This window comes from Zonotrichia albicollis, chromosome 9, assembly GCF_047830755.1.
Source record: "Zonotrichia albicollis isolate bZonAlb1 chromosome 9, bZonAlb1.hap1, whole genome shotgun sequence".
Classification (NCBI taxonomy): Eukaryota; Metazoa; Chordata; class Aves; order Passeriformes; family Passerellidae; genus Zonotrichia; species Zonotrichia albicollis.
Window position 1 is genome coordinate 37,658,000 of NC_133827.1, and position 25,270 is coordinate 37,683,269.

Consider the following 25,270-nt stretch of genomic DNA (forward strand, 5'->3'; position numbering starts at 1 on the left):
GGGTCCATACCAGGGGGATCAGCTGCATTTGGCAGGGCTGACACAACTTCAGCATTCCTGCAGATACCTGCACACTCACAGAGATTCCCTGTGTTTTGAGTAGAGATCCAGAGATATTGGGAAACTCAAAAATTGATAGAATGCTGGTACAAGGCAGCCTTAACAAGGACCCTTGGATGTACCACGATTCCTGATTCTGTCAGACATATACATATATATATATATATAAACACACACACATACACAAGGAAAATAAGGACAGACACAAACCCCAAACACAAGTCCTGCATATTTACAAACCAAAAAAAGTCTCTGAAATTACAGCCCAGACTGTATGTTCTAGCAGTTGTCTTTAAAGTCTGCTGTCCTAATTCTAGAGATCAACGCATTTCCCAGCAGCAGATCCTTAGCCATTCCAAAAAAATACACAAAAATACCTCCATTTCAGCAAAGGACAAGCTTCAAGAACTGCATCTCTACTCATCTGGGTGCTGTTGTGCTGGGAAGCAGGATGACTGGTTTTTACATATGCACAAACCAGAAAGGTTCAAATCTTCATTTATTTTTCCTGCCCTTCTCCTCCAGCAGGGCTCCCGTGCCCTGAGGCCACGTCAGCAGGACACAGCACTGGCTGCCAGCTCCATGCCAGCCTGGCCAGGGCAGTGGCTTCCCCAGGGACCAGGCTGCAGGGCTGGGAGAGCCTCTGGCCATCCCTCCAGCATAGGTCTCAAGAAATCCTTGGTTTCCACGTTCCACAGAATTTCCAAACCATCTCCACCTTAGCTGTATCACTCTCCCTTTCTCTCAGTGTACTACAAAACAGTCACAATTTAGCATTTGGAAAGATTAAGCCAAATCAAAATTTAACGACATGCCAAGATTCTTTTTCCTTTTGTCTTGTGTCAGGGGAGCTATAACAAATAACAGCTACCAACTGTAAAGAACCAGATATTCCTCCCAGCAAAGCTACAAGTGCAGGTGCATCTGGTTCAAGATTTAATCACACACATGCAAAATAAATTTCCATAATTATTCTTAGCATTATCGGATTTAAAATGGAGAAGCTAAGATTATTCACACAGTAAACAAAGCATCCCATTGTTTACTCTTGGCTTCTTGCATGGCTTCCTATACTTGATTGTGGTGTGCTAAAAAAATAAAACCATGAGATGAGTGGGGAATGGTGGGGTGATCTCACTGACAATAACATGGGAAAAACCTACTCCAGGTTAGCAGCTCTTTGCCCTCTCTTAGATTTCAACATTTCATCTTTTCACAAAGATATGAAAGCCTTACAGTTGTTTATTGCACATGAAAGGAATAAAGGACACATCACACCACAGTTTTCTAAGGTGACCAAACACTAAAAGGGCAAAGAGCCTTTCTCTGACAGGCACCAAAAACATCAGAAATAACACAGAGGATGAAAGGTTCCTCTGCAAATTCAGGTATTTTCTAGCTGGGCAATGTGAAAACAGATTACCAGTGCCTGTTATGATTATATGATTAACAGCTGGTGGTTTACAGCTATGGAGTGCACCATGGGTAACATCCCAACAGGAAAGGCACAGCTGATCCCAGGCCTGGGGACATGCCTGTGCTCAGTTTGCTGAAACACTCAAGTGACCAAACCCAGAAGATGGTGACAATGCCTCTAAAGGATAATACTGACTCTGTTATAGATATTAAAAAATATTTTGGTCAATACAGAAGCTGATTAGACACTGACATGAGATTCTTCTCAGTTATTCTCAATCATAGCTTTGCTCTGGAAGATGTTTATGCAGATATTTCCTCATTTGTCCATTAACAGAAAGAAATTTAATAAATCAAAAACTTGTTTGTGCTACAGGAGAGCAATGGGTACTGCAGGCCCGGCTTTTCCATCAAAAACTAAATCTAGACACCAAGTACCAGGAGTCAAAGTAAAGTGATGCAAATGAGGAGTAAGAGTTATGCTTTAAAACTTAATAGGGTGAAAAGGGCCCTTGCTGGTAAACAGAAAGAAACTGAGCCAAAGCTTAATAAACAAAGTGTAAACAAAAGCTATTTAATGCCAAGAGCTATGCTGTAAAACACCACCACACAGACTGCTCTGCTGCAAGCCCTAATGACCAAAACAGTCTGAACCGAAGCTGCATTTCCTACAGGGAGTTTTCCATCCCCTGAAACCAGCACGTAGGTGGAAAGAGCTGAAACACTCTGCAGAAACGAGGAGAGACAGAACCAGAGCTCACCCAGCACTTCACCCCTCCCTCCCCTGCCACAGCCAGGCACGTCCCTCCTGTCCTGCTGCCATGAACCCTGGCTGATGTCCCCAGAGCCTTTTCCCAGGACCACAAGCAGCTCCCAACCACCAGCAGATATAGGTGAGAAAGGACAATAAATTTGTCAGAGCAAAAGAAACATTGTTCTGATCAATGCAGTGCTTTGCAGCATACTAAGAATACCATCACAAATGTATTTCTTAAAATGTAACCAAATTCTGATAATTCAGGTGATGCTCTGGATAGAAGCAGGTACTGAACCAAAGGGACTCCAACTCCAGCCTCTGGATCTCACCAGCACACAGGCAGTGCCTGCCCTGGAGATTTTACCAGTCTTCCACCTGCAGATTTCACCAGCTGCTCTTTATTAAAGTATCTCCAGCTTTCTCAAGCCTCTACAAAGCAGCAGGACTTCAGGTGCTGCTGCTCTTTCATCTCAGAGTGAAACCAGGCCAGGTCCACTGACGAACAGCCCAGCACCTGCCTCTACCCCTGCAGAGTGATGGAGCAGGTGCTCCCAGCTGCTGATGGACTGGCAGCACTGGGAACGCAGCCAGCTACCTGAGCCTGCACCTTTCTGTTGTGTCTCCTCAGGCTGCTCTCCTCCCCAGCCTCTGCTGTGACATCCAGAAGTGGGATCAGCACATCAAGGGAGGTGATGCTCCCTCTCTACTCTGCTCTCCTGAGACCTCACCTGGAGTGCTGCATCCAGCTCTGGGTCCCCAATGTGAAAAGAAAGTGCAACTGTTGGATAGAGTCCAGAGGAGGGTCAGGAAGATGATGGCAAGGCAGCTGTGGAGACAGGCTGAGAGTGGAACTCTTCAGCCTTGGAGAAGGCCATGAGGAGACATCAGAGCCCCTTCCAGTGCCTAAAGGGGCTCAAAAAGAGCTGGAGAGGGTCTTTGAACAAGGTTATGGAATTACAGTACAAGGTTTTAATTAAAAAGAAGGCACATTAGATAAGAGGAAGAAATTCTTTATGTGAAGGTGTTAATAGACAAACAGGTTGTCCAGAGCAGCTGTGACTGCACCATCCCTGCAAGTGTCCAAGGCCAGGCTGGGCAGGGCTTTGAGTAACCTGGGATAGTGGAAGGTGTGGTTGGAATGAGATGATCTTTAAAGCCCCTTCCAACCCAAACCATTCTGGGATTCTGTGATCCATCTGTTCCCTTTTATGTGCCCATCACCACTCTCATCCCAGCGCCTCTGTCCCCACCCAGTAACACCCCACAGGTACCACTCACTCGCTCACACTGAGTCCCATCTATTTTCAACTCTTTCCTCCCCTGCAAGAAACTGACTCACTTCCTCATTTCCAACCTCATACCGTAGAGGAAAAAGAAAATACACATTTTGTTTGGTTTGCTTGGACTGTACTAGCAGCCTTATTTCACTGACACACACTGTCTTCCTACACAAATATACAGCTGTTAAGCCTTTAATATTATCCATTCCTCTGCACTACCACACCAAACCACACCCACCCACCAAATTAAGGGAATAATAATTCCAGGAAATCTTTCATTTGAGAAACCACTGCTAAATTTTTTGCATACTTCTGGTCTTTTTCTTGAGTTGCTCACTTTTAGAGACACAGAAAAAGCAGCAGTGAAATTGAATTCTTGCATTCTTTGTTTTACAAGATAAGAAGCAGCAAAGACTTCAAGTTCAAGCCCCAATGGCAAAACACTTGAAAACATCCCTTGAAACAAATATCAGTATTAGTAAACTGTCTATGTTTTTATCCTGTTTTCATATCAAAATGCAACCACCCAAAAGCAATTCAGGTCCTTGTCTACAACACAGATATTTATGCTCCAACATGACTACACCCCCTCCATGTCATTGCACATCTGTACCTTGTCCTTGAATAAATCACAAAAGCCAGTTTAATGCAGAGCCTTGCTCACCCTATGCAAGGGTGAATTCCCCCTGCTCCAGTCCAGAACTGAAGCAGAACTTTTAACCCTTTTGCATATTTGCTTTCTTTTCAGGCAAATTTTGTTCTTCACTATTCCAAACCTTGTGCTGGCATACAAGGACAAAGAGGTAAGTTTCAAGAGATCATTTCCAGGAGCATAGGTTTGGCAGAATTTATCAGGAATTCAATTTTTTATTCCAAAAGCTGCTTTCCTGCTACCTGCTCTCCTACCTTCTTACAGGCTTTTTGCAGCTTTACGTGCACACAGAAAATTCAGTTTGGTTTGTGGCAGAAAATGAGATCCAGCTTGAGGACCATTTACATGGATAGCAATAAAAAGGACATTTAGCAGTAATTGGGCAATTCTGTGTGATCAATGGATAGAAGCTTTATGCAGCTGCATACTCTGTACACATATTTTCACCACGTGGGTGACAAGCAAAGTCAGGTGGCACCAGAACAATCGTTGTGCCCATGTTACTCCTACCACAGGGGGTGTGACAGCTTGGCATGATTGCCTTCCAGGAGGGAAAGGCTCTGAACAGATTCTCAAGAACAGCTTCACTGCCCCAAACTATGCACAAACACTGAATTTTTCAAGTGTGAATGACAAAACTCTCAGGCAGCAACGAAAGTTCCTACCAAAGATCTTAAGATATTGGCTAAAAAACTCATATTTAATCAGCCACTAGGGAAATGTGAGTTTCCTGAACATGTCAGTTTCACATGAGATCTATTTATTTTGAAATTTAAAAAGCAGAATAATTTTTATTTTTTTTAAATTCAGGGGTCTGTTTCAATTCCTACCAGATCCAAGCTCTCACCCTGCTCCATATTTCATTTATTGTGGTTACCACAAAGCACTAGCTAGAAGCAATCTTTCATACAAAGGAAATACAAGGTCCACAGTTAACAGCTGAGTAAAGAAATGGCTGAGGATATGCCCTGCCCTTGTCCTTTTCTTGCAGAGCTAGCAACAGCCAAGCCCTGATTTTTTGACAAATAAAATGGGAATATGCGAAAAGGAAATGAAGCATTTAAAGTATCGACACATTTATGAAGTATTTAATACCTGTCAAACTTTCTGGAAAGAGCAGCTTTTAAAATACTGATGACAGAGCACATACACATGGTTCCATCCTACAAAGGCACTGGATGGAGATCCTAAGGGGATCCCAGAGGGGCAGCTTTGCAGGCAGAGCCCCCAGCTCATTCTGGGTGAGCAGGGAAATCCCAAAGGAAGCACACCAGAGATTTGTCATTAACGCCCCCATGGACTGAAAGGAACAAAGACTGGAATCACACAGGAATAAATGTCGAAGGAAGGGGACCAGGACACCAGGTGGTTCATCACAGGCCCCTCAGGTCCGGTCTGGTCCCAGTCCCTCAGATCCTTCAGGTCCAGTTTATTGAAGAAAGTATCAAACGCTTATACAGCAAATTATAAGCTTATGAATATTCTGTAAACCAAGCAATCTATTGGTTAAACTATACCATGAACTCTTCCTCATTCCTTAGGGGTTACATCTGTCTTTTTTCATGTCTCTTTCACTGTTTGTTATCCTACTACAGCTAGGCCCAAGGACATGCTATCTATGCAGGTGCAGGACTTGGAATTAGCCACGGTTTTGTACTTTTCCAGTCCTTAGCCAGCCAAACTCCCAACAAATAAAGGATGTGCTTTATGCTTCCACCCCATCCCACAGGCCAGGTGGGCAGCCCCAGCATGCAGCAAGGCCTGGGGGGTTGCACAGCCCAGCTGGGCAGCACCTCGTGCCTCCCCTCCACACAGGCAGCCCCAGGTCTTGGGTCAGCTTCTAGCAACTATTAAAATATTAATCTCAATTAATCCCCGACATTCCTTTTCTTTATTCCTTTATTTGGCTGTTGTTATAAAGGCTACAAAAGTCACAGAGCACAGCATCTCTGCCATCACGTGGGATGGAGAAGGCAAATCCTGAGGAAGTCAGACAACAACACAACTCCTGCTGAGAGCACCTGGAACTGTTCAGATGCTTCCCTAAACAACTCACCACGTGGGCTGTGCACTCAAGGGCAGGATTTCTCCAGAAGACCAGATTTATTGTGGGGTTTTTTATTTATTTTCTCTTTAAATCTGTCTTCTCAAGGAAATCACAGAACCTCTCCATGCCCACTGAACTTCTCCCAGCCATCATCATTTCCAAGAGCTGCCTAATTCAGGTCCACAACATGATCTACAGGGCTTATAAATCATTGTATTAAACAAGTATATTAAAAAAACAAAACATGAATGAAGAAAGCACTTGCTGCAACACTTTGCATCCTCAGCTAAAAATACATATTTATTCCTGTTTTTTATTAATTAGAGGTTATTATTCTCTTTAAGTTTGCACTGATTATCTTACTGCTGCAATCTCGAGGAACTGGAAGAAGTTTTAGTATTTGAGATTTCTCCACCACTCCAAAATGTCAGAAACATTCAAATGTGCATCTGTTCTTTCTGGCTTAAAACAGTGATTACTCAATTAGTGCCTAATTACACTTCAGGGTGTTTAAAACAGAGGATATTCCACAGAGGTTTTACTCATGCAAGTGTCTTTTTTCCAATCTCGGTAAGACAAATGAAGATTCACTAAGTCATCACCTCCTCTGTTGTTTTTGCCTCAGACTCTAAAGCACATACACATACACCACAGCTGTGGAGCCAAACAGGGTTCTGGACACAGATCTTCCAGAACTGGCTCCAGGAGCACAACCTGAAGATTTCATACTGCTCAAAAAATCATACGCAAAAAAGTAAAAAAAAAAAATTATTCCACATAAGCAAAGTTAGCTGTCCCTGCAGAACAGTCACATGGGAAGAGCTTTCGTATATCCTGAAGAATTCAGTGTTACCAAGCCTGACATCTCCAGTTTTTATTAACAGTGTTCACTCCCTGCACTCAGGAGAATCACCCAATTTGTAATAAAGCCATCCTTCACACTCTGAACATTCAGCAGCACATCTGATGTCATAACCCTGAGTACGTGGCAGTAAGGAAAAAGCAAGTATCATCTATTCCACAGGGAGCTACCAGCTGAGAGGCACTGCCCAAAAAGAGACTTTCATGCTGCCTTAACACAGTGCTAAAATTATTCCTTATCCTGCTAATCATAGAGCAGTGTGGGAGCACTGGAAAATACAACATTATTGTCTGGGTGCTGCCCTATATACAGGGAATACATTCACCTTTAAACATACCAAACATTTATAACCTTTAAACACACCAAACACTCCATAACCTTTAAATACACCAAAAACTGTCACAGGGAAAAAAAAAAAAAAAAAAAGACACTAAGTTTTGTGGAACAAGGGGGTGTGTAATTTCCAAAAACACTGCACACAAAATAAGCCTGTCTTCTATAACAACCTCAGAGCACAAAACCAGAACTGTCACAAATCCAAATCTTAGTATATTTGCAGGCTGATTACAACAGATCTTCTGCAATAGATCACTATCAAGTTCCACAACTGCATGGTAAGAGCTGCTTTACCAAAAGAAAAAAAAAAAACACACCAACACCACAGTCAGGTGTTTTCCTGTGTCTGAAGCATGTCCTTAGTTCAGCAATAAAAATACTTTACAATAAAGTAGGATCAGAATCTTTAGCTTGAAAAGAGTATCAAGAATTTTCAGGCCAAACTGAAAGGGTGTATACAAATAAACATGAGCTTTGGCAGTCAATTCTGCAGCTATAGCAAATAAAAGGAGACAATCTTATGCTAGAAATTCTAAATCAATTTTATGAAAGACTGCTGATGAGTACCAAACAAGTCCCACTGGCACAAACACGTTAAATTACTGGGAATACAGAACCATGAGGCTTCAAGTTGCCTTCATTTAAATACACTGTCTGAACACCACTTTGAGTATGGACTAAAATATAAATAAATGGGGTCATAATTATATTTGTAATGGAAATCTTTCATGTACTAAGCCAGAATAAAGCATTCTTCTCAAATAAAAGGAGTAGCCAGCTTTATTCCTCTGTTAATTGCCACATGGACCAATTTCTTACCACACAGCATGTTGGCTATAAATCTCAACAAGCAGCTTTAAATTGCTGTTATTATTGCTCATCAAGACCAAATAACCCTGGATGGTGTTCAGGGAAGCTTCTGTAACGTCTATCTCAAACAACTATTAATTCATCATTTCCATGGGGATGGAACTTCAGGCAAGAACCACCCACTCCTCCAGTGCTTAAATGGAGGGGGTGTCACAGAGAAGATGCAAAGAGGCTGCAAGATGGGCCTGATAAATAACAGAAGAGAGAAATCCTCCTGGACTTCCAAGAAACGCATGACTCATTCTGAGATACTGAGCTCCTAGAATACAGAGAGCAGCCACGTCTGCAGCTTTCACTCCCCAGTGCTTCAGTGCATTCTCAGAGCTGCAAACCACATTTTTGGAGATGGAGCAGAACAGGTATTCCATGAAGCAAAGCAATGATATCCATGTCTTTGTGCATCCTCTTACCTTGAATGCACTGGAGGGTTCCATCCTCAGCCCTTATTGTAAAGGTTTCACCTGGATTAACTTGAACCAAAAAGACCTGCAGAAAGAAAAATAAACATTTGTTTCACTGTGATGTCCAAAAATTGAAATCTCCCTGAAACAGTGACTGTGCTATCCTTTTTCTGAAATGGGTGGTGAAGCAGGGAGGGCACAGCCTGGAACAATCACACCCCAGACTGCAGGAGCAGGCAGAGATCTGAAACCCACCTGCATTTTAGGAGCAGAAATGTAGATGTAACTAATTGCATACAGGTGAGAATTATGGCTTTGAGTGCCACACCAAAATCTTGGGGTGTGTCTAACTTAGACAGATGCTGGTAGCCAAGGACATAAACCTTCAGACCACTGGCACACGAGAACAGAGAGTTCACTAACTCCAACATGCAGCACCAACCCATAATGGGATTGCAAATTCACAGGAACACAAGTTTTTTGCTCTGGAGATTTGATCCATTATGTTTTCAACAATTTATATTTCAGTCTTGCATGTAACAGATCTCAGTTAACCAAAACCCATAGGCACACGCATAGTTAACAGTTGCACGCAGAACCAGTAATAAACTATTTATTAACAAATAAAGTATTTTTTAAAACAATAAAACTATAATCCCAGTCTCCTATTGTTGAATCCTGCAGATGATGGGATAACACAAGCACCAAAATAATCCAGTTCACAGTATGCTGAATCATCTTTATAAATTTGCAGGTATCTGGAACAATGGGTTTAAAACCTGCGATTTAGAATCCTTTCTTAAACTGACAGGGTCACTGAGGACTAGAGACCATTTATCCCACCTTGCTGCTCATGAAGCTTTCACTAAAATACTTTAAACACACTTCTGCTAACTGCTTTGTCAGAAGTTCAATCAAGATATAAATTAAATTTTTAATTTGTACCAAAATTAATCTACATTTTTTTGTGAAAGCTCTGTCTAAATTTAGGTCTGGTCTTTATATTCTGGGACATCTGCATGCAGAATTCAATCATTCAATCTGCAAAGAGAGAATTTGAATTCATGTTGTGTTTCTGAATTCCTTAAGCCAAATGCATAAGATAATTATTACCTAGATGACCTTTTGAATTACAGTAATCCTACAGAAACCCATTATTTCACCAACATTTTTAAAGCTCAAGCTGGAAATCAGAAAATGACATATGAAAGCCATTATGTTGTCTGGAACAATCATTTCTCAGGGAGCACTGATCAGAGTGGATCTGGTCCAGCACACAGCACAATAAATGGTTCAGAAAAGATAAAAGGCACAAAGCCATTCCATCCCTAATCTCCAAACAATCAACATTTAAGTGACAGCATTTAAGTGCTCTTCTGCTATGAATAGGCGTGAATTATCCACCACAGGACATGGGCAGCAGGTCAAAAGATGTGCAGAGCAAAGCAATGTCATCCAGCTTAATAAAAAACCCAAAACAACCAATCAACAAGAGACCAGAACTCAAAGAGGCCAAGAATCAGAAATATTTCATCAGCTCACCTGCATTATGTGTCTAAACTAACAGTGGGTTATTTACTAACAAATTGGATTAATATAATTCAGAAGACCTTTACAACTTGGAAGAACTTGGTCCAGCTCCTCAAAACACAGACTCTACTCAAGACTGATGCCCTATGCATGTAAAGCTCCATCCTTCCCCTAAAGCAGGACAGACAGATTCCTCCCCCTACCTAAGGTATGTGCCTACCCCAGAGTTATCAGAAAATTTACAGATTGCTGTCCCAGGAATCCATCACCAGCACAAGTGTCCACATCAGCACACCTGCAGTTGTCCCTTTACAATAATTCCTTGTGGTTCTGCATTAAAAAAGGTGATATTCCCATTCACAGCTGTTGCTTTTGATGGTCAAAATGAAGCAGCATCATCCTTAAGGGGCTTTAAAGACAAATTGTTCCAGTAACAAATTTGTTTCCTGTAGAGCAGCAGCCACACAGCTTTGTCCCCCCATCAGAGCCTGTGGGCAGAGCCTGGCACTTATCTACAATAGCTTCTATTAAAATGTTATAGATATGGAAATAACTCCTTACTGACAGATGCTCAAATCAGCCACCTTTGGAGGCCAAGAAAACATTTACAGGCTGTTGCTGGGGGAAGGCAGCAATATCAAGAGCAAACAGGAATAGCCAAGGTGTGACTGACATGGGTCAACAGCAGAGCAAGGGCTGGGCACAGAGGGAGGACATGAAACCAAAGCGGCCTCAGACCCAGGAGCAGCAACCATGCTCCTCAGGCACGATCCTTCCAGAGGCTGCAACCCATCCCCAGCTCCTCTTTTCCCAAAATTGGAGTACTGGGGTGCTCCCCACAACCCATCCCACCACCCAGTCCCCCCATGCTGCACACAGCCCCCAGAGCTCACAGCTGCACAGCACTGACCAAAGAGATGCAGGAATGAGGCCAAACCACTAAAGCCAGCACATGTTGAGTATTTTATATATAGGGCACCTTCCAGCCAACACCCCTGACTTGTCCCAGTTGCCTGGGACAAATAATGTCAAAGCACACTGCAACTTCTTTTGTTTATACACACTAAGTATATAAAACTAATTCCGTGATTTATTTTTCCCCAACTCCTCATAAACAACAAAACCATATTCTGCAGCCTGGAACACAGCTTCCCCCCCTTTCCTTTCACACAAGGGATCTTCAGGAGAAGCCTCATTTCTAAAGCTTTTAATTAAAAAATCTGAGGAAAGCAATAAAAAAAAAGTGTAAAGATAACATCTCTATTTTAATGAAAACAAACCCAGATGATCTTTAATTGTGCTATGCCTCTTCCAATATTCATCATCCCCAGTATGCACAATTATGAGATGGCAACAGAAGAGAACTTGAAGGGTCACTTGGAGCCCTCAGTGCTGGCTGGCAGCATCTCAGGGTGTGGTCTCATGTCCAAGGTCATCCCAGCCCACTTCCAGTCCTTGGCCTCCTCCCATCCAAAAAGCTGGAACACAGGACAGCTGGGAGCAGGGCGGCAGCAGCACAATCCCAAAGGATTTTTCTTTCCCCTAAGAAGTACTCTGATGTTTAAGTCAGCAATTTAATCCACTTGGTGCTGAGGCCCAGCCGTACCTGCTGCATCCTCAGAGAAACCTTATTATCTCCATAAAGCTCTTTTTGCACTTATTTTGCATTTAAGAATGTCATTCTATTTTATTGAGAGTCATGTTTGTTGAGTGATGAATGTTACTGAGTTGCATAGCTACTATAAATATTTGTAATCCCACAGAGTATGTCCAGACTAAGTTTGCATGACAAGCCAAGCACGTGTCACTCGTGCCTCCCTTGCTCCCAATATCCAACTCTCATGGCCAGGGGAAGCAGGGGAAGAGGCTAAAGAAGTGCCCACAAAGCCAATGCAGGCATAAACTCAGGTTCACAAATAAATAACTACGGGAAGTTTTGGATAAGATATCAGGAAGAAAATTCTTTACTAAGAGGGTTGGGAGGCCCAGGAACAGAGAAGCTGTGGATGCCCCTGGATCCCTGGAAGTGTCCATGGACAGGATGGACAGGGCTTGGAGCAGCCTGGGATAGTGGAAGGTGTCCCTGTCATGGCAGGGGATGGAGAGAGATGGGCTTTAATGTCCCTTCCATCCAAACCAACCCATGATATAAAACTACAAATACTGTGGGGAAACGCTTACACAATGGCAAAATGTAACCTGATAAGGACCAAGGGCATACACTATTATCTCTTTTGTACACTACTCGTTTACTTATGCAAGATTTTGAGCCGACAGCAGAAAATTGACACTCAAGGCAGGCCCTCATCCCCCACCTGCTCTGTGGCCTCTCACAGTCAGATGACATTCACCTGAATCTATGTGATGCTATTCAGCCCCAGAGCTCACCTAAAGTATTTCCCCCTTATGAGAACATTTTCCTCACTAAGGCCAAAGAGCAGCTTGCAGGGCTTATTCAAACTCCAAATTAAACATTTTCCCGTGTGGAGAATTTTCCCTTCCACGAGATACATCATGCTTCATACAGCTCCCCATCACAACATCATAGGCAACACCTGGGATCCAGCCACAGGTTCCTCACAAATGCTTTAAACCATTAAAATTTATTGTAATTACGGTTTCTACGCCACATAACTTATGGAATGCATTGCATCTTTTAGGAAAAGAAAATAAACAACAAAACATAGAAAAACAAAACAATCACTTGCATCTATTCTGTTAGCTACTTTAAAAGGCTGTGCCCCAATAAATTTCCAGGTGCATCCCACAGGAAGGACCAGGGAAGTCACAGCATTCTGTGTGCAATACTCTTCTCAGGAATACATCCCTCAGACACACAAAGCAGGTAGGGTAAACACTTCCAGCATCTCTTCAGTAAGAAAAATCAGGGAACATGCTACATCTTAAACAATAAAGCTGATTTTTAAAAATGAATACTTCAATTGTGTCTGAAAAAACCTTTTTTTTTTTTTTGACTGGACAAAAAACAGAGGTATTAATGGTATTAAGAGAGGTATGAAGCAATTTGGTCAGTTTACCATGAGTGCTCTTTACAGCAAAACCTGCAAGTGGCAGATCCTGAACCTCCTGAATTATCCAACCTTAAAACACACACACCAAAGAAGCAGTAAAAATAAATGAATAAATGGAGAAACCACAAAGAAGTAACTAAATTTTGGCAGCAAGTTCATTCACTCAGCTCAGATGCTGTGGCTCAGTACAAAACCCAGCTAAAGTGCTTTCAGTTGTTTGCAAGGTGCACAGGAAAGCACCAAATCTTGTTTCTCATTCAGCTGTACTCTTGTCCCCCTCATTTAGAGCCTGTGACCCTAAAAGACAAGAACAAGCACACACAGCACTATGCACAGTGCCTAAGCTCAAGCCAAGTGGTGAAACCACAGGGCAGGTAAACACAGCTTCACAAAGAGCAGGCAAGCAGAAAACCTGCTGCACCTCTGCAGGTGCAATGAGTGAACCAAGCTGAAATAAAACTTCCCCATTAATTAGCCCAACATTCTGTACAGATGTGCTGTAGCACAGCTAGCTGCCCCTCCACTTTATACTCCAAGCTTTTTAGAGCTTGTAGTGGAGTACCTACAGGAAACCATTGAAATTCTTGGACCAAAAGGTTAATTATTGCTCCCTGAAACCCCTAAGGAGTCACAAGTGGATTAGAAGCAGAAACAGCTCTGGAAGCAACATGAAAGCATTAAACACAGTCGGCAGTAGTGGAAATAAAGTGTGGGAAACTAAAAAGAAAAAAAAAGTCAGTGCTAGAAATGCCATTTTGGGTAGTCTAGAGGAGAGGGATTACTGTCAAGCAGGCAGAGACATTCCTCGCCCTGCCTTGTGCAGCTCTGCAGCCCTCACCCTCAGGAAGATAAAGAAAGGGAATGTTCCCATGCAATTGCCTTACACTGCAGGCCTGTTCACTGGCAAATTTGCCTTTTGCATCACTCTCCAGCTGGCTGCTGGCAAGGCCAAGGTGTTTCACCAGCTCCAGTCTGCTTTATTCTGTGTGTAAGAAGGGGTCTTTTGAGGAAAGGCTTTTCCCTGGAGCTCAGCATTTCCAGGCACAGCTCCTGATGCAGCTCTGTGGTGCTGGCACAGCTGAGGCTCCACAAATCCAGTAACACACGAGGGTGAGCAACACTCAGGGTGCCCAGAGCCTCCATTCTCCGTCAGAACCTCCATTCTGTCAGCCCCAAAGCATGGGGCACTGACCTACCAGCAGCCTGCAAAACCCCACACTCCTCATCCTCCCCCAGCTCTGCTAGGATGCCTTCTCACCACCAGCTCCTAATGGAGACTGTAATTACACCCTGTAAATGGGTGTCCTCCTAAAGCTAGAACCTATTTATGGAGTCATATAAACCATCTTTCTTAAGGAAGTCATCCCTGTGTGAATCTGTCCTGAAGCCTCTTCCCACCTCACAAGTACCTAAAATAAATCTCTTTCAACAATCACTTGTTTCCACATTACAACCACGTTAAGAGCAATTAACATAGTTCATTTGCAAAGATCAAACAAAGCATTTATTCCAACTTCATTCCATCTCTAGAACTGTACTTTTTAAAAGCAAAGACATCACCTAAAGGTTCAGGAGTAGGATGAAAATGACAAAGTATAGAGGTAGTTAAGCTTTGCAACAGAAAAGAGCACATACAGACTAGAATCTTAAAAAGTCTGATGGAAAACTGGTATTTCAGGTACAGGTACTTCAAGAGATAAGGAGATGAGATCCAAGAGCATCATCCAGCAAACACACAGTAGACGGACCTGGCCCAGAACTGTTCTACTGAGTGGTGCTTGCATAACACAGCAAAAGCAAGAAGCAATCTGCTTCCAATGCACCTGCAACTCTTTTTAATGCAAAACATTAGCTGAGAAATTACTTTAAAGGCAACAGAGGCATCTGCCAAGCCAAGCTGCTGAATCATCAAAGATGGGGAAATGGAAAGATTGGGCTTAGAGCATCATCTCAAAGCAGGGCTCAGAAGATTTCACTTATTCTTTCTGGAATATAGAAGGACACACTGACAGGACAGTCTGACCTGGCAAGTGGTTTCCAGCAAGAAGGAAAGTGTGTACTTAAAGAACAATTATCCTTTCTAGTACAAATAAGATTGTTCCTTCATCTAAATGTACTAATATTGGATTTGGTAAATGCAGCCACTGAAAGCATTCCTTTCTGGTTTTTTTCAAATCAAAGCACACTTGGCAAAAATGACTTAAAAACCAAACTAATCACAACAATGAAAGTCTACATCATAATGAGATTTCAGATAACTAAAAATACTTAGAAGCTCAGCAGGAAAGCAGAAATTATTCTTCCTCTTGAGGTTGGTCTAACTCAAAACACAGCTTGGCAGGAGGAACAAATGATCCAGGGAACAAGAAGTAACAAAATGACCTCTTATATTGATTCAAGGACAGCTTGCTTCTACCTTTGTTACAATACTTGGCTGAAATTTCTTATGTTAAGGGGAGAACCAAATTGAGCAGCACAAAAATATTGCCAGGGTAGACAGATGTTCTCCAAAGAGACTCCTTGACCCTAGATGACATATTTGGGAACCTCCTACCCAGCCAGCTTGAACCTCCAGGCTGTATGGTGACATCAAGGCATTGCTGTGATCTTATGATCATTCCACTCACTTCTGATCAAGCTTATTAGAGAGGATCTCCACAAAAAAAAAAAAAAAAAAAAAAAAAAAGCAACTGTAAAGTTGCCTTTGTTCAAAAACCCACTCAAAATTCACACCTGCTTCTTTCAATGAAGCACAGGGTAGCACACAAGCCTGCTAGGAAAGGTATAGTGAAGTAAGCAAAGAACATCAGACATCACTGCTATTCTCCACTTATTTTCTTACTTTCATTTTTTTCTCATCTCAGCATTTTTAAAATCTTAAAATCTCACCACAAATGCTAGTAAGACGTCTGGACAAGAGTGAGCACAAGTAAATCATAACACTAACTTCCTGCAAAGCCCTCAAATATGCAACATTTATAGCCACTGTTTCAATTCCACTATTTTTACTTCAATGAACACACATGCAAACAAAACCATTCAATTTAATGGTACACCTTAATCATTGTTTTTTAAGTCTTTTCAGTGGAAAAGCAGATTTCTACATCCCAGGAAACACTCTGCACTCCCTAGTGCTATGGAAAACCACCTTCCCTATACTGAACATGTCTTGCTGACCCAGAAATAAGTTAATTTAAGGCAGGCAGTTTCTGACCTGCTGAGATCCATCGCCATTCACAATGTGGGGCATCATGGCCACCTCCCCGTTCAGCAACGGCGGCAGCTCCAGCGGGATTTGGTCGGTCATCATCATTGTGACGTACATTCATGGAGAATTTTCCTCAACGGACTTCCTGCAAGAGAAAGCAGCAGTTAGAGACCCTGCAGAAACTCTGCTGCACTTCAGAAGGTTGTTCTGCCATTCAGGAACTTCAGCAGGAGCCCTGGTTTTGTAACAGGAGCTCAAGGCTCTGAATGGAGGTTTTAACAGTTAGATCAAGAGCATGGAAAGTCAAGTTTCCATGCAAGAATTCCAAAAACCAACTAGCCAGATTTCCACTCTTTCCCACAGTTATAAACCTCAGCCTTCACTGCTAAAATAGGCAGGTTCTGAGACACTTAGAGTTTTGTTCTTAAATCACCATCCTGCTTGCTGCCACAGCTCTTGAAATTACCCAGACAGGTTAAGATGTTACAGCAATTTCACTCAATAGCCACACTTCAAAGCCAAACACCTTTATTTTCCTTCTAGGGCCCTGTAAACAGTGGGAACTGCCACTACAAAACAAAGACCAGACTCCTGACTTCCACTTAATCACAACCCAAAAGGATTAAGGCTTCTGCTGGAGCAGGAGGGACAGCACATCCCAATGTTCTGAACACCCCGTTCTAGAAAGGGCAACAGAAAATGAAGACATCACGTAAGGATTTGTGAAAAATCACACATCACTTCCAGCACAGCCTCCCCCTCTCACAGCTAACTGATGTGATACATGAGCATCAGTAAAGCCACAAGAAGCTGCCCTATAAAAACAAGCCTTAACTCAGTGTTAAGGGTATCATCATGCTGGTTTATGGGGCAATAACACAGCTCTAGTGAATAACATGGATGATCTCATCACACAGCTTATCTAGACTTCTGCACAACAGCTCCTAAAGCAAAGCAACCTCACATGTCCAGGGGTGAGCAGCCTCCTTAGTAGACCTCCTGCCAGAGAATCCCAATGTCATCCTGAATCATTTCACATACATCCCAAACTCAAGTTAGAAAAAATTGCTGTGACTTAGGTGGCAGCAGAGGTGATCAGCTGGCAAAAGACAGAGTAGTCCAGAGTACAGAAAGAGGAATTCTTGGCAAAGAGCATGGGACACAACTAGAGAGCCATAAACCAAGAATTTAACTCAACTGCCTCAGAGGGGATGAAGGACTGAGCCAGCCTCACCAGGGCTGGAGCATCCCATTCCATGGATGCTGGATGCTGCATATCTTATATCTCCTTGGCCCCAAATACTGTTGGACTTTTTCTTTTTTAGTTCAACAACTAAATTATTACTTTAGTTGAAATACACTGCCTTCATTTTCATCAACTTCTTCCAGAGCTCCCTGCAATCCCATCACCTGCACAGCCTTGTGCTCAGAAACACCAGCCTGACCAAGAGCAGCTCCTCCAGCTCCCGAGGAAAAGCACTTGTGTGATTTACAAGTGATGGCAGTGCCCACACAGACTGAATCACGTGTGTCTTATCCTTTCACTGTTATCAAACAGACCCCTTCACATCTAAGGGGAACCAGAAGACTGAAAGTACATTTGTTCTCCAGAAGGTGTGCAAACCCAGCAATGTGACCTCCAGCCACACAGCTCAAGACCAGCATTTTAATTGAACTCAGCACCAAATTTAGCACAACTCTCACAGCTCTTTCCACTGTTCTCATCTGTGAGAAAACACCACTCTTCTAATCATCACTTCACCAAGACATAAACAGAGGCAATGTATTTTCATCCACCTTCAAATTAAATCCCTCCTTTTATCCAAGACTCAATTACAGGACAGAAGCTCTCCAGAAGCCTGGGACACAGCTGTTGTTAGGATGGTACATACTAAAGCTTTTGCTTCTCATTACTCCACAGTTTCAGGTTTTAATTGTGAGAAACATCTGAGTCCAACAACAATATTCACAGGTGTTGGGATTTGGGGGTGGAGGAGGAGGTGTGGGGCAGTGTGACTTCACTTTTTGGGGGTTCTGTTTGTTTACCAAGGAAGAAGAGAATATGTCAGGTTTTGAGCCATTTCTTAACTGCTTGGGATTAAGAAAAGGATTGAAAGAGCCCATTAATGAACACCAGAAAGCACATGAATGAACAGCTTTCAGGAAACAGACTGATTTAGTCAACAGCCAGCTGTACCTCCAAATATTCTGGCTATACATGCAGTTATTTATGCATCTATAGTTGTCCTGTGTGCAAATGTACATATTCACATTTAAAGTTCATTTGTAAAGAACAAAACATTCATAGAAACCATTTTAAACCCATATAAAACAAAACCCCAATCCCCAAACAAATGACACGTTCATTTAGTCTGAATCCAAAAGCCAAGCTTTAACAGTTTAAACGTTACACTGATACTATTTTCTTGAGGAAAAAAAACCCATACTGTAGCTTGAAGCAACATATTTTCCAAGTAATATTTCCATTCCAGGCACAACAACGGATATGTTGACATTTATTTGCTACGTGTCATTATTTAAAGTGTTGCAGCTACATTCCTTTTGCTTTATTAATGGTTTGTCACTACAGCCGTGTCTACACTTGCCTCACTTGAAAGGAGAAAACAAAAAAATAAGAAAACATAAATAAAAAGGGTTTCCTTTATTTGTCAGGTCTGGTATGACCCCACCAGAGATGATACCAGCAGCAGTGCTGGCTATAAGGAACAGCCACTGGCAGGAGTTTTTGGCAGAATTTCACAAAGATGTACTCCAGGCAGAGTGAGGACATCTACCATGAGGCTGGCAGACTTCACTGCAAAGCCAAACCCTTTGGAAACACGGGCCTCACACACTTCTTGAGCTTATTTGCTCACCCATCCTACTTAAAACAGATTTATTAGCTGTGCTTTCACACCCCTCCTAAAGCCCACTGCTCCTCCTCCCTCCGGGGATGCAAAGCTGATTAATACAAAGAAAGTGAGGTCTGAATAAAATTTTTTTTTCCTGCAAACTGGGAACATCGATAGAAGAAAACACCAGACACAGCTCAAAGAGCCAGGTCACATTCCAGGATATGAGAATTCTTCCTTAGCTAAAATATGAACTGCCAAATACTAACCCACAGCCCTTTTTTTCAGGTACTAACTCAAATTTGGGGTTTTGTCTAGAAAGCTGACTATATTTAAATTTTAAAAAGATATTTCCTGTGCGTCTACATTCCCTAGGTTTGGCTGGGACAGGTCACAACAACGCCAACAAGGAGTGAGAGGCTGCATCTCCCTGTCTAGCTTCCTCCAGGAATATGGAAATCACAGCTTTCCACTTTGCTGTGGAGCAAGGAAGAAACACCCATCCAAGTTTGATGTCTCTGTCCCCAAACCAAACTTCCAAATCGTTTGATGTCCACAAGTTACTGCTGCAAACTTGATTTTCAATTCAGTACTGCAGCCTTCTACTGATCCCTGAGATGACTCCATTTCCTTAAATTAATTCAATATGTGAATTAGTAATACATAAATTAGTTGCACATGGCACTAGAGAGAAAATTAAAACACACAGAAGAATGAAGTGTAACTATCTAAAACCCAATGCCCATGTATGGTCAAACAACGTGACCCAACAGGTTACGTCAGTTTTCCTGAAATTCCTAAAGCAGAGTGAACCACATCAAGATACCCAATTCTACTTTTCCTAGAAGGTTTCTTCACCCATGCTTATTTATAGGGCTGGAAGCCAAGAACATTTTTCTTTCTGTGATTTTCTTCCTACCTTCTGTATTCTACAAAGCCAAAGAATCTCTTCCAGCTATGGCAGACGAATGCAGAGAACCTGGCAGAGGCGACAGGAGTTGTGAATATTGAGTCCTGTGACTGTTCTTTGCAAAGACTGGATTTTTATTTCCCTGCAGCAGACCATTAAAAGTTCCTGAACAAAGTGTTCTGCTTTTTTATCGCAATCATCTGGAATTACAGAAGTTGTACTTCGGCAAGGACAGAGAGTTTTCAATACTCCACATACCCAGGTTCATTTAATATACAACTAAAATTCAGTGCTAAACACACATTTTACTCCTGAAGTGCATATTTAGGGGTATTCTACCTTAATAGAAGGGAACACACTGCAAAAAGAGTAAGAAACTACACCACCTTCAATCCTAGCCTCGATTAAAAAAATACTTGAAACGCACACAAGTATAAACTTAAAATGGAAGAATTTTCTCTTTCCAGCCTGAAAAAAAAAAAAAAAAAAAAAACAAACCAAAAAAACCCCTTACCACTTACCCACAGAAGCTATTACCTGCAGCATATCTTATTCTTCTTCCATAAAGAGAAATAGTCCTGAAATTATTTGTTATTTTCCAGGACATTATATGTGCAATTGAACAATCCTATCAAAGTCTGGCATGTCAAATCATGTTACTGCTGGTTATTATATAGCTGAAGAAATGGCTGGTTGTCCAGAGTAATTTTGAATAATCTTTTGAATAAGAAAGAAAAATAACTAGGAAAAAAAATTGCGAGTACAAGGAGAATATGTATACACAGTCTTATTTGTACACACATATTCCCAGACACTAAGAATTTAATATGGATCTACAACCCACTAGGAAGGCCCTGAATCAGGAATGCTCCTTTTGCACATTCCTGCTGATGCTGGAATTCATGTGCAAGAGATGCCAAAACTCACACACTGCCCCATTTTCCTACTGTATTTTGTACAGCACACATTGAAATTCAGGATTAATTAAAACATACATATCACAATTCTATTTTTCACTGCAAAGCAGAGTGGTAAATATAGCTGCTTTCAGGAGACTCCTGCCATGGCTTGCCACTCCAATTCAAAGAGGAGTGGTAATAATTGTTCATGTAGAAAAGCCTCTTGAGACATGAGCAGTACCTGGAGGTATGTGCACAGATGGTTGGTCAAGGCACAAACAGTCTGGAATTTGTCTTGTCTGATGTGCCTTCATTAGTTTAGTTAAATCACATCCGTCTGCAGCGCCACTGAAACCTGAACACATTCTTTCTCTGTTTAATTACAAACACGGTAGATTAATTTGGAAGCATCCAAACAGCCGGGCTTCTTCATAACAATTTTGAAGAAATACATGCAATTCTAAAAATCTGTTATGACAAAAGAAAACGGATTAGAGGGAATACATACACACAGTCCACTGGCATTTTATGAAGAGGTAGTGAAATGCCTGCTGCTTTGCTCTCTGTGCCATTTCACAGAAAAGGCCACAGTAGCTGGATCCTATCTCCAGCAAGCTGAAAAGCATAAACATCCTCTCAAAACTTAACCACTGTCATTAATCAGTGGGTTTATTCCCCTCTAGTTTACTTTAAACAACAACAGATTTCAATGTGCGTGGTACATTCCATCTCTGAAGATGGAATTATCAGCAGTGTTCAATTCCGTGCAGGATCAAGGAAAGTTAACGTTGTTTTTTTCCCCACACTGGTTAGATTCCCAAGGCAGCAATCCAAAGGGTAATGATATGAAGATTTTCAGTAGTTTGCATTTATTTAGACCTAAAATTTGACCTCAAATTTTCCAGGCTTGAAACTCCGTTATCTTAAAGAACAACAAATTTGTGCTGTAACCAGCTGCACACCCCTCATAGGAAATGTTTGTCATTCAGGAACAGAAAAACTACTAAGAATTTGTTCCTAGTTTAACCCTAGGAAGAAATGGAATAACCAAGTAACTTCAAATACGTACCAGAAATGAGCATCAGGAATGGGGATATCAGGTCAAACTGCATCATGCAGGAGGGTCTTATTTCACAAGGCAAGTACAACTAATCAGCAGATAATAGCTCTGATGAAACAACTGGAATAAAGCAACCTGGCACACAAAGGAATCTTTTACCAATGGAAAACCTCACCCCACTAGGGGTTTTCCCCCTTGGTTTTCGAGGGGGAAACCTTGTGAAAACTGGTGTAGGAAAAGCAAGATTGCCTTCATCCCAGCACCACCCACACCTGGGGTGTGCAGTGCCTGAGGGCCGTCACATTCATGGGCAAACCTGGTGTAACTAGATTTAAGGGAATAAAATACACCACGAGTGAAACAGACCTTCAAAATTTTTATTAGGCCTGTATTAGATATGGCTGAGCAGAAAGCCACAGGCAGACAAGCTAATCCAATGGTTCAAAAGCATTCTCACTTCTGCAAATAATATCAGAGCAGCAAATTTATATGCTGCTCAAAAATCAATTCCAAAACATGCAAACACACCACGGCTACAGCAAGCTGCAGAGACAACTTGTGTACAACTCACTCTCACCATGTGGGTTTTTCTGTGCTGCTTCTTGAATCTGAAAATTAAGTCAGTCATATTTGCTATTTATATTCCTTTCCTTCTTTGTTCTCACACCTTTCTTTCCTCACCTTCCTCCGTATTAATCACAACGGATAAAGGGACTCATGAGGGATGTAGCTGCAAAAATAGAGAAGTTTTCAAGCACACAATTCTCACACTATTTCACACTAATTCTTCTAAGCAGCCATAGGCTGAATTTAACTCTTCCTGCACAATAGTGGCCAATTACCTTTTTTCCCAATATTTTTGGTGGTGCTGTTTTTGGCACAACTCAGCTTTAAAATAGCAACTACTTCAAACTTTTTTCTCTTTTCAAGGGAAATTATTTTATGCACTTCCAAAAATACAAGCAGCAATTAACATTTCAAACTAATTTGTTGCTGCTTGTCCACCCTCAGAGACATTTGAGTTAAGAGAGTTCTGGGAGCTGTTTAATTGCCAACTGTACAACGCACTCTCCCAATTGCACTCAGCATCTCTGTGCTTTTCTAGAAGATCACAAGTCAGGAGAAGACCTAGATTATATCATTAGGAAGAAATTCTTCTGTCTGAGTGTGGTGAAGCCCTGGCACAGACTGTCCCTGGATCCCTGGAAATGTCCAAGGCCAGGCTGGAGAGGGCTTGGAGAAACCTGGGATAGTGGAAGGCATCCCTGCCCATGGCAAGGGATGGGATGAGAAGATTTAAGATTCCTTCCAAGCCAAACCACTCTTGTGATTCTCTGATGACATCTGCCCTTCCACAGGTCAGGAAAGCACAGAGCTCTTCCAGCTGTGGTGTCCCATTGCCAGGGCAAGGAGAGGAGGATGCCAGGGGTCCAACAGCCCTCCCTCCACAAATTGGGACACCCAGCACACAAATTGGTCTCCTAAGTGCAAAGAGCCAATCTACACAGCAGAGCCAAATTGCACACTTCCTAACTAAATGATCACCCTTTTCAGGTTCTCTGTACTCTGCACTGCTTCTGACAAAAGCAATTTGCAAGTAAAATTCACACGCTCTAGCAAGATCTTCAGTAAGTTTAAACACATTTGGAATAACCTTCTATTTGCTTGAAGCAATTTGTGTGAGGAGGAGAAACTCCCTTCAATCTAGACCTACACCTGTCTACAAATTGGGCCCTGATCCTGCAAACATTTGCACTAGAGCACATCTTTACACTCGTAATACTTTTATTAAGTCCTGAATTCCCCCAGATCAGTGCTGCAAGCCCAGGAACGTGCCCAGGGACACGGGCAGAACCTCTATGCAAAGAGACATTCTTGCACAAAGGTGAAAGTCAGATAAGGCACAGGTATGCTTCATCTATTTGCTTTCTTCCTCCACTTAATAGCCAAAGTATTAATCATGGTTACAGGTTGATAAGCACAGCATTTGTCGATAAATACCCTCCCCTTCCACTCTGCTCTCTCAAATAATCTCTCTGCAATAATACCACAAAGACCTTGGTTATCTCTCCTGGAGTTCCTGTGCAATGGGGAATCTAGTGGAATCAATGGGGTGGGGATCATTTTTTTTTTTTTACCCCTAATTAAACTACGAGGCAGAAAAAAAAAAAAAAAAGGCTATCTACCATATCAATCTGCAGCTCTTGAAAAGCCTGCATACCAAATCCCATTTCTAACAAGGTCTCAGCACACCTTTGTGCAACACAAACTGGGCTGCTGTCGCCATTCCCCGCTAACCTGACTCCGGGCTGACAAAGTGGCTCATTGTGTTATTGTGGGAAAGAGCTCCACAGAGATCTCCCATTCCTCCCTGGGAGTCAGGAGCAGCATTCACACGGGGCAGCACCTCTGCAAGGCTGCCCCAGAGCTTTCTCATGGAGGAGGAAAGCTGAGCCCCTCATTGTCATCCTGCTCACAAAATCCAAGCGCTCAAACCACACCAGTGACAGCAAAACCAACCCAAAACCCACCATCCAAACTCCAACATGCCATAACTTTCCAGCATCAAGAGAAAAAACATTATTACACCATCCCTCACTTTCACACTGCATTAAGTACATTTTTCAGGATTTATCTGCTTTTTTAACCTGCTTCATGAAAATGAAGACAGTATGCCACCTATGAAGGCTTCTCCTAACTGGACATAGACAAAAATTTACATTAAACAAAGACCTGAAACTCACCAACAATAAAGAAACCCTGCACACAAAGTCAAGTCATTGTTCCATGTTTGATTGAGTAATTTTGGTATCCAGGACCTTACAGGAAAGAAGTCTCTCCCACTCCAGGCATCAGATTTTTATCTCCAATGATAATAAACCATCAATGAATGAAAAAACCCTAAATCTCTAAATGCACAATACCAGGCAGGTTGCTTTCTTTAGGGTGGGGAGACAATGAGTCTCTATTTAGACAGAAAATGCTGCGCTAAATGCATCACCTGCTGCAGCTACAAAGCTCAGGTTATTGATTAAATGGTTTTAAACGGAAAACTTTTGGGGTTTGCTACCTGTCTGAAGTGGGGCACAGTTTGTAAC

The 25,270-nt window shown here is 42.1% G+C and overlaps 1 protein-coding gene across 1 annotated transcript in view; it reads right to left on the reverse strand.

Moving 5' to 3' along the window:
• FNDC3B (fibronectin type III domain containing 3B) overlaps nucleotides 1-25,270 on the reverse strand; it is a 184,442-nt gene that overhangs the window by 132,015 nt on the left and 27,157 nt on the right. The window contains exons 2-3 of the mRNA XM_074547428.1: nucleotides 16,458-16,596; nucleotides 8,691-8,766 (exon numbers count right to left, since the gene is read on the reverse strand). Of these exons, the coding sequence (XP_074403529.1) occupies nucleotides 8,691-8,766; nucleotides 16,458-16,568 (187 nt within the window). The 5' untranslated portion in view covers nucleotides 16,569-16,596. The remainder of the gene's footprint in view (nucleotides 1-8,690; nucleotides 8,767-16,457; nucleotides 16,597-25,270) is intronic.